Here is a 14,675-nt window from a genome sequence, read left to right as displayed (position 1 = left end):
CATTCCATGCCTTTTCGGAAGTGATACGACATGTCAAGCATTAGTCGATCTAGGAGCTAGCATAAACCTCATGCCATATTCTTTATATGAAAAGTTAGACCTAGGAGAGCTCACCCCCACTCGTATGACGTTATCTCTAGCCGATCGTTTCGTTAAGTATCCGAGGGGTGTCGTAGAGAATTTGCTCGTTAAGGTAGATAATTTTGGTTTTCCCCGCAGATTTCGTTGTTTTAGATATGGAGGTCGACGAGAGAGTTCCTATCATTTTAGGTCGTTTGTTTTTACGTACTTCTAGGGCAATTATTGATGTGTTTGAAGGTAAGATCACTCTTAGAGCCGGTGATGATAGTGCCACCTATTTAGCTAAGTCCATGAGACATCCGAGTGGTCAAGACGGTTTCATTGATCCATGTCACCCAGTTTACTCGATAGAATCATTTAGCTCGGGCATGGGCCCTAGTCTTGACGATTCCCGTTCTGTAAGTTTAAGTGTGGGGAAGGAGCGAGCGGTTTTTAGTTCTCTGGTAATGGTAAAGTGTGTTGGAGAAAGAGGTGGTGGAAAGCGTAAGTCTGAGTGTAAGGCCCCGTTATCGGTGCCTCACATTTGAACATTGGATTTACTCATTCACGTAGTTCTAGTAATCAGAGTTAATAAAAACATTCGCGGAACATAAAAACTTTCACTAAAACATACATAATAATCCATAACTTGTCTTAATAAACATACTGTCTTAAAACATAATTAATAAAACTTCTTGGGTCTTCCGATGCCAGCCTCTTATTCAATGCCAAGTGTTCCCCTCAAGCGAGCTGCCTTATCCTACTCACCTGCGTGCATACTAAAAGTCAGCTACGCTGAGCGAGTTCTAGTTAAACATACATTATACAATACATTCATCCTTACATACTTTCATTCATACTTTCATACTTCATTTATACTTTCATACTTACTTACATTCATACGCCCTACATGCCTCGAGTATTATTAGGGCTCAGTACCCTCCTGCCTCGAGTATTATTAGGGCTCGGTACCCTCCTTCCTCGAGTATTATTAGGGCTCGGTACCCTCTTTCCTCGAATATTAGTAAGGTTCGGTACCCTAGTTCTCGAATATTTGTAGGGTTCGATTCCCTCTTCGTTACCATACAACCATACGTCATGCCTCGAGTATTATTAGGGCTCGGTACCCTCTTCGTTACCATACAACCATACATCATGCCTCGAGTATTATTAGGGCTCGGTACCCTCTTCGTTACCATACAACCATACATCATGCCTCGAGTATTATTGGGGCTCGGTACCCTCTTCGTTACAATACAACCATTCATCATGCCTCGAGTATTATTAGGGCTCGGTACCCTCTTCGTTACTGTTATTAACCTTTCTTTATTTACTTTACAACATTCATATACATACATATCATACTTATATCATTCCTAACCTTTCAACTTATTAGTACGTGCAATATCCGAAGATCGTTCACGTACCGGTAAGCCGTCATTCCTAACTTTCACATAACTACATAAGGCATACACTTATCACTTAGGATAAGTGTATTAACAGTCACATCGAGTATGCACACAGCTCCGAAAACATAACATAGAAATGGGGCTAGAAACTCAACTGAATGAGGTTACGTTCACCGTTAATAGTTATTCCCTTCTTGAGCTGTGCACGGCTAACTGTATAATATTTACATGTATCAATTAACTATCGCTACTCATATCGTACTTCTATCTTTATATAACCCACAACGAACGGGGGTCCGGGGGCAGCGCCCCTGGCAGCGGGGTTCTAGGGGCGGCATCCCCTAGCGGGGTCCAAGGGGCAGAGCCCCTGACCGAGGTTAAGCTGCCAGGTCAGCTTGGAAAAATTTTATTTTCATTAACTGTCTTAACACATTTTTCATTAACATTTTAAATTATTTTCTAAGTTGGGCTTATTTGTTTAACTTTATACGAATGGGCTAGCTCAATATAAATGGGCTTAGTTAGATCAAGCCCATCTGTTTTAAATGGTATCTGGCCCAGAACATAACAGATCAGCCGAGAACTCAGCAGAAGACACATGACCGAAAACTCTTTGGGACCGAGAACCATGCCTTTACCGAGAACCCTTGGTCACCGAGAACTCGGGCCACCGAAAACTCAGGTCACCGAGAATTCTCGTTGACCGAGAACCCTCGTGGACCGAGATCCCTTGTTGACCGAGAACTCAGGTTTTTGACCAAGAATCCTCAGGTCAAATCTTTCTATCCTTTCTTCTCATTTCCAGGTTCGGGTAACTGTTAACTGGCCCGTATTATAACTGTTAACCACCTTTTCTATTTTCCATAACCGTTATACACCTAATATCATTACCTCATCAAGATCTATCCTTTTTAGGTATGAAGTTTAAACCTTTATCCCGTTTTAGGTCTAAAGCTTAAAGCTTTATCGGCTTTGAACCCATTTTAGCTAGATCCTTTAGCTAATGAATAGATTAAGTCCACTTTTATTATCAAATTTGCAACTTTATGAAACATCTAGACCCGATCTACTCTAGGGTTAAGTTTCATGGCAAAACGTTCATAAAAATGTAACCTTTAAACTTAAAGAACATACCTTTATATGGTTATTAGGTCACAGCTAGCTTGTTATGAAATATTGATCTTGTATCTAGCTTGTATCCAAAGATCTATCAATAAAAGATTTGATTTTGATCTCGGTTTCTTGATCTTGCTTGCGGCCGAAATGGAAGGGTTTATGTGTGTGTTATGGAGGTGTAGAGAGAATAAGATGGATAAGATGGATGGAAATGGAAAGATTTAGGGTTTAAGGGGTATTTATACTCCCTTAAGCTCATGGACCTAAGGCCTATCTTTCCTTTTTAGTCCATGGTTAATTATCTTTAATTAACCTCCTTATCTTTCCCTTTTTACCATTTTACTATTTATCTATTTACTCAAGTAACTTTTCCATTATAAGAAATAATATGTAAAATATTATTATTTGAAAATTTGGGATGTTACAAGTCTTCCCTCCTTAAAGAGGAGGTTTTGTCCCCGAAACCTAACTATTACATAAACAGATTAGGGTAAAACTTGCGCATCTCATCCTCAGCTTCCCAAGTGGCATCCGATCCCTTGCGGTGCTTCCATATTACCTTTACTAAGGGTATAACCTTATGACGAAGTTGTTTCTCCAGCGGTCCACTATCTCGATCGGTTGTTTAATATAGTTCAACTGTTCATCAACCTCAATGTCCATCAATGGCACGTGGGACGTGTCGTCAGCCAGACATTTTCTCAGATGAGAAACATGGAAGGTTGAATGAATTCCTTCTAGCTCATCGGGTAAATCCAACTTATAAGCTACTTCACCCACACGATCTAAAATCTTAAACGGTCCAATGTACCTTGGACTCAAATTTCTTCTCTTTCTGAATCAAATGATTCCTTTCCAAGGCGAGACCTGGAACATTACACTGTCACCAACGTTGAACTCAATCGGTCGTCGCCTTTTATCAGCATACGACTTCTGCCTGTCTTGAGCAGCTTTCATTCTGGCCTTAATCTGATCAAACTTTGAATATGTCTCTTGAACCACTTCTAGACTCCCTATTTCTTTCTGGCCAATCTCTCCCCAACACACGGGAGTCCTACATCGTCTTCCATAAAGCATCTCAAATGGTGGCATACCAATACTTGAATGGTAACTATTGTTATAGGAGAACTCTGCCAGATGCAGATGATCATCCCAACTTCCACCAAAATCTAAAACACAAGCGCGTAGCATATTTTCAAGGGTTTGGATCGTCCTTTCAGACTGTCCATCTGTTTGAGGATGATACGCCGTACTGATGTTCAATCTCGTTCCCATAGATTCATGGAACTTTTTCCAAAACCTCGAAGTAAACCGAGTATCTCTATCAGACAGAATTGATAACGGTACTCCATGCTTGGTTACAACCTCTTTAATGAACAAGCTTGCTAACGTTTCTGACGAGATAGCCTCTCGTATGGGCAGAAAGTGAGCACTCTTGGTCAAACGATCCACAATCACCCAGATGGTATCATGATGCTTAGCTGTACGAGGTAGCTTAGTTATGAAATCCATGGTGATGTGTTTCCATTTCCACTCAGGAATCTCGAGCGGTTGCACTTTTCCATAAGGCTTCTGATGTTCGGCTTTGACTTGTAAACAAGTTAAGCACTTACTGACATAATCTACTACATCATTCTTCATTCCTGGCCACTAGTAGTCTCTTTTCAAATCTTGGTACATCTTCGTAGCTCCTGGGTGAATCGAATATCTTGACTTATGAGCTTCATCTAAGATTCAACCTCTGAGATCTCCATGGCGTAGGATCCACATACGGTCAAACCTAGTCTTAACACCATGAGTGTTTTCCATTAGCTCATCTTGTTGGCCATAAACTCTTTCTTTCTTTACTAACTTCTCGTCTACTAGCACCTCTGACTGTACTTTGATGATTTCTTCGAAAAGGCTTGAATTCATAATAAGCTGGTATGACTTCATTGTTGCAAGGACTTCCTCGTTCTTACGGCTTAGTGCGTCGGAGACCACATTGGCTTTGCCAGGGTAGTACTTAATATCGCAGTCGTAATCCTTTATCAATTCTAACCACCTTCTCTGCCTCATGTTCAATTCTTTCTGCTCGAAGAAGTACTTTAAACTCTTATGATCTGTGTAGATGGTACACTTAGTACCATACATGTAATGCCTCCATATCTTTAAGGCATGCACTACTGCTGCTACTTCTAAATCATGCGTCGGATAAGTACTCTCATGGACTTTCAACTGTCTAGACGCGTAAGCTATCACCTTTCGTCGTTGCATCAACACGCAACCTAACCCACGATGCGAAGCATCAGTACAAACAACCAAGTCCTCGTCTCCATCGGGTAAAGCAAGGATTGGAGCTTGCATGAGTCTTTTCTTTAACTCCTGAAAAGCTTCTTCCTGAAACTTACCCAAACTGAATACTATCGATTTTCGGGTCATACCAGTCAACGGTGCGGCTATCTTGGAGAAACCTTCGATGAATCTCCTATAGTAGCCAGCTAACCCTAAGAAGCTTCGTATATCAGTCGGATTCTGTGGAGTCTTCCAATTCGTTATCGCCTCAATCTTAGCTGGGTCCACGGTAATCCCTTCAGGATTTATCACGTGACCTAAGAATTGCACTTCTCGTAACCAGAATGCACATTTTGAGAACTTAGCGTACAACTTCTCTTTCTTCAGAGTCTCCAATACCTCTCTCAGATACTCAGCATGATCAGACTCGCTTCTGGAATAAATCAATATATCATCGATGAAGACGATAACTGACTTATCCAACATTGGCCGACACACCCTATTCATCATGTCCATAAATTCCGCGGGAGCATTCGTTAGACCGAATGACATTACGAGGAACTCGTAGTGTCCATACCGCGTCCGAAACGCTGTCTTAGGGATGTCTGCCTCTTTCACCTTCAACTGATGATAGCCTGATCTGAGATCTATCCGGGAGAACCAACTTGAACCTTGCAGTTGGTCAAACAGATCATCAATCCTTGGCAGAGGATATCTATTCTTTACCGTAAGCTTGTTCAACTCACGATAGTCTATGCACATTCTCATACTTACATCCTTCTTCTTCACGAACAACACCGGTGTGCCCTACGGGGAAACACTAGGTCTAATAAAACCCTTGTCTAGAAGTTCTTGCAGTTGGGACATTAATTCCTTCATCTCGGACGGCGCTAGACGGTAAGGCGCTTTCGCGACGGGCTAGGCTCCTGGTACTAAATCTATCTGGAATTCTATCTTTCGCTCCGGTGGCAACCCCGGAAGATCCTCAGGGAAAACCTCTGGGTAGTCGCGCACGATAGGAACATCTTTCATTTCTTTTGTCTCGGCCGTAGCGTTGATAACATACGCCAGGTAGGCACCGCACCCTCGCCTTAGCAGTCCCTCGACTTTTATCATCGAAATGACATTAAGCCCAGAACTTTCCTTATCACCGTAAACCGTCACCGCATTACCATCCAAGGACTTTAACCTTATTATCTTACTCCTACACGCTATCTGAGCTTCGTACACAGACAGCCAATCCATTCCCAAAACCACATCGAACCCTCCTAAGGTCATAACGTACAAGGTAACAAGGAACTCATGTCCCTCTAACTCTATCTTACGGTCCTTAACCACTTTCATTATTTTAACCGAAGTGTCACTAGCGGTTTCTACTATAAAAGTTTTGGACACTCGGCAACATTTCATTTTTGCTAGTTTACTAAAGGGCGTGGCTACGAAACTTTTGTTCGCACCCGAATCAAAAAATACAGTAGCGGAAATACCGTTAAATAGAAACGTACATGTGACGACATCTGGAATCTGCTTAGCCTGCTCTTGAGTTAGCATGTAGGCTCTAGTCTTTGGCCTTGTTGGTTCAGCATCCTTCTTTCCACTTCCTCTGGCCCCACCATCGGTGCATTCCTTAGCAAAATGACATGTCTTACCGCACTTGTAACATGCGGTATTAGCGCTGCACTCATGAGCATAATGACCCGTCTTTCAGGTTCGGGTAACTGTTAACCGGCCCGTATTATAACTGTAAACCACCTTTTCTATTTTCCATAACCGTTATACACCTAATATCATTACCTCATCAAGATCTATTCTTTTTAGGTATGAAGTTTAAACCTTTATCCCGTTTTAGGTCTAAAGCTTAAAGCTTTATCAGTTTTGAACCCATTTTAGCTAGATCCTTTAGCTAATTAATAGATTAAGTCCACTTTTATTATCAAGTTTGCAACTTTATGAAACATCTAGACCCGATCTACTCTAGGGTTAAGTTTCATGGCAAAACGTTCATAAAAATGTAACCTTTAAACTTAAAGAACATACCTTTATATGGCTATAGGTCACGGCTAGCTTGTTATGAAGTATTGATCTTGTATCTAGCGTGTATCCAAATATCTATCAATAAAAGATTTGATTTTGATCTTGGTTTCTTGATCTTGCTTGCGGCCGAAATGGAAGAGTTTATGTGTGTGTTATGGATGTTAGAGAGAATAAGATGGATAAGATGGATGGAAATGGAAAGATTTAGTGTTTAAGGGGTATTTATACTCCCTTAAGCCCATGGACCTAAAGGCCATCTTTCCTTTTTAGTCCATGATTAATTATCTTTAATTAACCTCCTTATCTTTCCCTTTTTACCATTTTACTATTTATCTATTTACTCAAGTAACTTTTCCATTATAAGAAATAATATGTAAAATATTATTATTTGAAAATTTGGGATGTTACACTGAGAAGGTTCGTGGAGTTAGAAAAAAGAAGACCAAGATTGATGAATGGTCGGACCGTGATTCGGTATCCTTGAGGGCATTGGAGTTCTACCGAGGTGGAGGAAGCTCCACTCGGTCCGCCACGTGATTCGCATAGCATGGGTGCTTAGAACTATCCTCAACACCCGAACGATTCTTTCTAAGATGGAATGTCAACGGTCCACACTGACTTTGATGCTTCATGTTTGATACTCTGACTCACCTAAGAATACAACAAGGGAGAAAACTCACCATTATAAGAAAATCTCTTGAGACAGATTTCAAACATGAGACTATAAGATCCCAAACCGTAACTATCATCCCATGTCATTTGACTAAAAGTTCAATGGCACGTTAGAAACCTTAGAAAATACCCTCTACAACCCTTTGAAAATCAGTATTTATCCCATCTAAGAAAACATCCATTTATCAACAATAATAACCAATTAGCTTTAACACAACGTTCTCACGTATCAAGGGGTACGGTCTCACTACAGTCGTAGAGTGGACCTTGAACATAGTCCCGAAATTATAAATTTACACATGAGATTCTCTATCGTTCAAAAAAAAAACCCTTAACACTACATTAAACCAAACATAAGCAACCCAAATACAACCGAAAACATAAATACCCTAAACCATCATCACCCATCTAAATGTAACATTTTGAATATATTGACAATTAGCCCCTGCTTTATAGTCGAAATTACCAGCTTCATCCTCCCGTAGTACATAGCCATAGCCCCCACTTGATATCGGCAGCTTCGAGTTGGCCTCCGCCATTGCCGGACCAGGTATACCTCTTTCTCTTCATATTCATCTTCATTATTACACACACACAAACAGAGTAAAACCGTTGCAGTTTTCATTTCCGATAGATAATGCTTTCACTTATTTAATTTAGGCTACTGTCGAAGCACGAAATGAATCTGACCTGATCCATGACGATGTTTCCACGGATTTTCGAGATGAACGAACCACGTCTTGATCTCCTTCTTCAGCTGCTTGCGACCTGCAATGGTTTTTCGGGGGTGTGGAGGTGACTGCTAAGAAATCCTGAGGATCTCTTGTTTACAGACACAAAAAAGTGGTGGTGGCTCTTATTGAGCATCACCCCTAATAAGGAGGTGGAGACCTCCTTATATAGAGAGTCTCATGGCCACCATCATGGTACCCTAATGGGCCTAGCCCAGTTAGGGTTACCTCCACAAAACCCCCTCAGCCCAATAACATTGTATTAGTCCATATAATAAAATAAGCCAAACATAACAAATTTAGGGTCGTAAAACCGGGTTTAGTACCATACCCCTACAAGCCCCCCAAGTCCAGCGTTGCTCCTAGGCGCGCAAGCGTCTAGGTGGAGCGCTGGACTTTATGAAGTGTGTTAGGTCATGGGGCGGTTTTTTCCCTTTCCGTTGGCCTTGTCTTTATTGTCTTTGAGTTTTGGGAGGTTTTCCTCATGATGGTGACATGTTGCGGTCCTTATGATAATGATGGTGCCCTGTCATAGATAAGATATAGCACGCATCATAGTGGCGCGAGGCCTGATAAGAGATGGAGCGCGCATCTCGATAATAATGTAACATAACTTGCGCGCGAGGCAGCTTACGAGTTATGAGAATAATAAAGTCTGCGCGTAAGGCGACTTACGAGCTATAAGAATAATAAAGCTTGCGCGCGAGGCGACTTATGAGCTGTAATAATAATGAAGCTGGCGCGAGTTGCGGCTTACGAGCTATAATAATAATGAAGCTTGCGCGCAAGGCGACTTATGAGCTGTAAGAAACACAAAGCTTGCGCGTGTGGCGACTTACGAGCTATAAGAATAATGAAGCTTGCGCGTGAGGCGACTTACGAGCTGTAATAATAATGTAGCTTGCGCGAGTTGCGGCTTACGAGCTATAAGAATAATGAAGCCTGCGCGCATGGCGGCTTACGAGCTATAAGAATAATAACAGCTTGCGCGCGAGGCGTCTTATGAGCTATAATAATAATGAAGCTGGCGCGAGTTGCAGCTTACGAGCTATAATAATAATGGAGCCCGCGCGCATGGCGACTTATGAGCTGTAATAATAATGAAGCTGGCGCAAGAGGCGACTTACGAGCTATAAGAATAATGACAGCTTGCGCGCGAGGCGTCTTATGGGCTGTATGAATAATAAAGCTTGCGCGCGAGGCGTCTTACGAGCTAAAAGAATAATAACAGCTTGCGCGCGAGGCGTCTTATGAGCTGTATGAATAATAAAGCTTGCGCGCGTGGCGTCTTACGAGCTGTATGAATAATAAAGCTTGCGCGTGAGGCGTCTTACGAGCTATAAGAATAATGAAGCTTGCGCGTGCGCGTAGACTCTGGCTTTGTGTTATGCGCCACGCGCAGATGTTGCATGCGCGTGCGCGTAGGCTTTATGTCCCGCGCCGCGCGCAGGTGTTGCATGCGCGTGCGCGTAGACTGTGATATGTGTGAGCATGTGATGCGTAAGCATGTGTAATATGCGTGAGCATATGTGATGCGTGAGCATATGTGGAGTATGAGCATGTGGTATGAGGATTCCCAACCTTGAAGTATGGCGTGTAGCCATATGGGATATTATGAGAATTCCCAACCTTTAGGCATGGCGCGTGGCCATATGGGATATTATGAGGATTCCCAACCTTTAAGTTTGGCGCGTAGCCATATGGGATATTGTGAGGATTCCCAACCTTGAAGTTTGGCGCGTAGCCATATGGGATATTATGAGGATTCCCAACCTTTAAGTTTGGCGCACAGCCATATGGGATATTATGAGGATTCCCAACCTTTAAGTTTGGCGCGTAGCCATATGGGATATTATGAGGATTCCCAACCTTTAAGTTTGGCGCGTAGCCATATGGGATATTATGAGGATTCCCAACCTTGAAGTTTGGCGCGTAGCCATATGGGATAATGCTTTCACTTATTTAATTTAGGCTACCTTTCTCATTTCCACTACCTGTTCTATAATTACTCGTTGCTAATCCTACATTTCATATGTTTCCTACGCCTGTTAATTTATTTAATTAGGTTTAATTCAATCTAAACCTCTATTTGTCTAATTGAACCTTTTCACCTAATTACTTGATGATATATTATCTTGTTGTCTGTGATTCAACTATATTAGAGTTTCAGTATTCATTTATAAGAACACTAGATGTTTTAGTAAATGAATCGAATCTGGACGGCTAACCGAACTAAGTTGCTTATTCAATTTCGTTTATCAAGGAAAGGGACTTGTTCGTGAACGTTTCACAAACACAAATGAACCGAAATGGTCAATGTTAACGGTTTGGTGCTGCTACCAAGTTCGTGTTGGCGTTTTTTTTGCGTTTGTATTCTTATGTTAAGTTACTTGTAAATCAGTCATACGATACTCAGATATATAAGATTAGAAATGTCATTAAAAAATATGAAAACACCTTTAATGAATAAACATAAACCAACAAACATTAACGAACCTGATTGGACTCCTTATCGAACGTTCACGAACACAATTGAATGAACATGGTTGCTGTTCGTGTTTGTTCATTCATTTATTAAACGAACCAACATAAACGAGCTTCTCGTCGAGCATTTCACAAACAGTTCGCCGAATGTTTGGTTCGTTTACAGCGTAGCATATGTATAAGCTCCTACTAAAGTAATGAAAAATGCTGTTCATTTAATTGATCGTTTATTGCATGGATTACTAATATGCATTCGTTTTAGAACTTTTATATTGTTACAATCCTCTGTATACTCTCAAAGTCTAAAAAGATACCTACATCACCAGTTTAAAAAGATTATTTGTAGATTTGGTCTATCTTTTTTTTTAATTGTTTACAGGCTTTTAGAACTACAACAAATCTTTCTAGCTTTTTTGTTACTAGCATGGCCGTACAGTGCTCCAGGAGGCTGTTACCCAAGGTGGTTTCAAGTTATAAACTTCATTGCAATAATAATCTAGACGTTGTTCGTCGATCTTTTCACATTCTTTCTAATGGTAAGATATTCATATTTCACCAGTTAAAGTCTTTGTGTTGATAATTTGACCATTTTACTAATTCAATCTTTGGAACTTATTATGTCTAATTTGAAAAGTAGCCTCGCATGATCATGATATTGGCGATACACAATCTTCTATTGAATATTCATTCCTTAAAAAGGTAATCACTTATATCAAATTTTTTTAGGCTTTACTGTAATTTCAGTTTGTTGACTCTAAGAAAGAAGTTATGTTATACATTATATATTTATAAGCAGGCTGGATTATCTTTCATGGGCACTAGAGGGTTCTGTACTTCCATGTTAAGTTCAGAATCAAGTGAAGGCTCATTCCCATCTGATCTGCTATCAAGAAAACAAATTATAACTTCTGAACGTGCTATAGGTAATTGCATAAATCACCTCACTGTTCTTCACTCTTTTAACTGTCTTAAATTCTTATTTACAATTACCTAAGTGCCATATATTATATAATTCTTTATTTTGTTGGTCCATGGTGATGGCGATGTCAGCATCTATGAATAATGAATATGATGTGGCAAGTACTGTTATCTAAACTTTATTTATATACTAAAACTACTCACTAAGTACCATACATATAGAGAGTTAAATTGTTCAGTATCTCAGATCAAGGTCCTTTTACAGGTGTTTTCATTAACCTTTATTTTATCTGATGTGCCATCTTTTACTGTAGTTGCAGTCCTATTTTCTTACATCTACAGTAACGGATTGCAGATAATATAGAGGTTAGTGAAAAGACATATGTAGAGGATCTTAATTTGTAGTGAATGATTTATATCTCTATACGGCTGGTGTGAGTATTTTTATTAAGTAAATGATGTTTGAACAACGATACGGGCAACATCATTTTCACGAAGCCGACATCACCATGATATGGTCCACACAGGTGGCTTGTCATGTTGACTAAGGAATTAGGATAAACTCATTACAAGTAGAAGTTCAAATTCGCAATTTTATAGTTTGTCGAGTACATTTATGTTGATACACAGAAAGGCCAAATAATCATTGATGTTATACTCAGATTTTCATTTCATCAGCATTTGTGGTGGAATAGTGTCGTATTCATCGAAGTTATTTTTTTATCTTTGCATAATCACCAATTAGGAAATTTAATGCTAAATGAAATTATCAACTCATGTTAATGTAACTGAAACATGAACACAGGGAAATTACAGGATCTGGTGATTCCAGTGACAAACTTTCAAAATGAAGACAAAGGAATGATGGTGTTGGCAGGTGACGTTTTTGATCTTCCCATTAGGAAGAATATTGTTCACCGTGTTGTAAGATGGCAGCTCGCTAAACGACAGCAGGTATTATATATATTTGTTTAAATTATAATGTAATCTCCTAATATTGACAATCTTTAACAACACAACATTGAGTATAATATCACTCCTTGTATATAACAATTTCTTTCCTTCCCAAACTACAAAAAACAACTAGCCTTGGCCCTTATGTTTCAGTAGGCTTGTAAATGATCCTAACAAACACGAACAGAGCATGTTTATGTTTTTTCATTTAAATTTAACCGAACACAACAGACTGAACACATACAATTAAAAGATTGGGGTTTTGTTGTTTATGTCATTTGTTAGAAAATGAACATGTTCATGTTACTTTATGTTCGTTCGTTAATAGTATAAATGAACAGTTCACGAACGTAAATGAATGAAATGAAAGCAGACAGATGAATGAACGTAACGTAGAGAACTCCAATTAGAAGTAAACAGAAAATCTATCTACTGGGCCTAAATGTTAATGTAAGTTAATGATATCGTAATTTAATAAACTAGACGAAATTATAATGAGCTCAAATAATTAAGTGAATATATAGTGAGACATGTTTTCATGTTTGTTCGAAAAATTAAATGAACAAAACAGTTGTTCATGTTCATTCATTTGTTAAATAAACAAACATAAACAAACTTCTGGCTGAATTGTTCATCGAACACATGGTCTCGTTTACAGGCCTATGTTTTTGTATCAAATATATTAGCTTTACTTTTTACAAGTAACGTGTCGACCCCATTTGACAGGGAACTCACTCGACAAAAACAATCAGTGAGGTCAGTGGTACGGGTAGAAAACCATGGCGCCAAAAGGGTACAGGACGAGCAAGACATGGAACTTTGCGTGGGCCCCAGGTAATACATAAACTTGGTATGATTACATGACATTTGTATAATTGTATGAATATTAATTAATTTTTTGGATAAAATTATGGAAAATATACAGTTTAGGGGCGGTGCTGTTATGCATGGTCCAAAACCACGTAGCCATGCGTTTAAGCTCAACAAAAAGTTCAGGCGGTTAGGGCTTAAAATTGCATTATCTGCTCGTGCAGCCGAAGGGAAGGCAAGTTCATTAATTTATCTTAATAAATTGTCGTAATTTTGTTGCAAATGTATTAACATATACACACATATATTGCAGCTTCTGGTGTTTGATGATTTAGAGCTCTCGACTCACAAAACAAAGAATATTGTGAGTTATGTGAATCAAATGGAAGATACCAAAAAGGTTCTGGTGGTGGATGGAGGCCCAATTGATGAAAAGTTAAAGCTTGCTACTCAGAACCTACATTATGTGAACGTTCTCCCCTCGATTGTAAGCTAATCTGATTGATGTGGCTCGTTTGAGATAAAACATGACACGTGTAACATTTTCGTATCTAAATGGGTTGAAATTATAATGATGGTTGCAGGGTTTGAATGTGTATTGCATCCTTCTACATGACACGTTGGTGATGTCACGTGATGCTGTTAACAAGATCGTTGAGCGTATGCACACTCCCATCAATCGTTGAAGTGGTTGCCAGCTGTTGCTATTTGGAGTTCTTGCTTTCCTCACTTAAAATTCTGTAGGGCTTTTGTTATAGATTTATTGGTACTTAGAACATGGTGTTTTTGAATTTTGAAATGTTTGAATAATCTGGGAAGGATTTTGTTTCCTAATTGCATTTCTAGAAGAAACACTTTTCTTGCGTTTAGCCTAAATATGTTTTGGCTTTGATTGTTTTGTTTAATTTATAAGATCATTGATCCTGCTACCTGTTTAATAAGTGTAGCAATGTGCCTACAATGTTTTTTGGTCACTTGGGTTTAGGGCACTTTATCTAGCATTATTTGGGACCGATTTCAATGCTTGCAACGCCATTAACGATAGTTTATGTGCTTTAATTTCTTTGATAATATCATTGTGCCGTTGCATTTGCATCGAGCATCAGATAAGAACACGGTATTAAGACCTGTTGGGAAGTGGACTACTAGACTAGTATCCGAGTCTTTGTGTTTTCAAAATGTTTAATAAGTTTCCATATTTTAGTGCAAAGGT

At 39.5% G+C, this 14,675-nt stretch overlaps 1 protein-coding gene across 1 annotated transcript; it reads left to right on the top strand.

Moving 5' to 3' along the window:
- Window positions 1-8,016: 8,016 nt before the first annotated feature.
- Window positions 8,017-14,352, top strand: LOC143596219 (uncharacterized). Its single transcript, XM_077075057.1, has 8 exons — window positions 8,017-8,115; window positions 11,160-11,316; window positions 11,418-11,479; window positions 11,577-11,703; window positions 12,504-12,652; window positions 13,379-13,486; window positions 13,578-13,949; window positions 14,047-14,352. The coding sequence occupies exons 2-7, from the start codon at window positions 11,205-11,207 to the stop codon at window positions 13,731-13,733; spliced, it is 714 nt and encodes a 237-aa protein (XP_076931172.1). The 5' UTR covers window positions 8,017-8,115; window positions 11,160-11,204; the 3' UTR covers window positions 13,734-13,949; window positions 14,047-14,352.
- Window positions 14,353-14,675: the final 323 nt, after the last annotated feature.

This window comes from Bidens hawaiensis, unplaced genomic scaffold (genome assembly GCF_021521415.1).
Source record: "Bidens hawaiensis isolate Kalapana, Puna unplaced genomic scaffold, B.hawaiensis_p1.1 tig00046162_1, whole genome shotgun sequence".
NCBI classification, from domain to species: domain Eukaryota; kingdom Viridiplantae; phylum Streptophyta; class Magnoliopsida; order Asterales; family Asteraceae; genus Bidens; species Bidens hawaiensis.
Note: the sequence above shows the minus strand (reverse complement) of the source record. Positions and strands in the feature narration are given on the sequence as shown.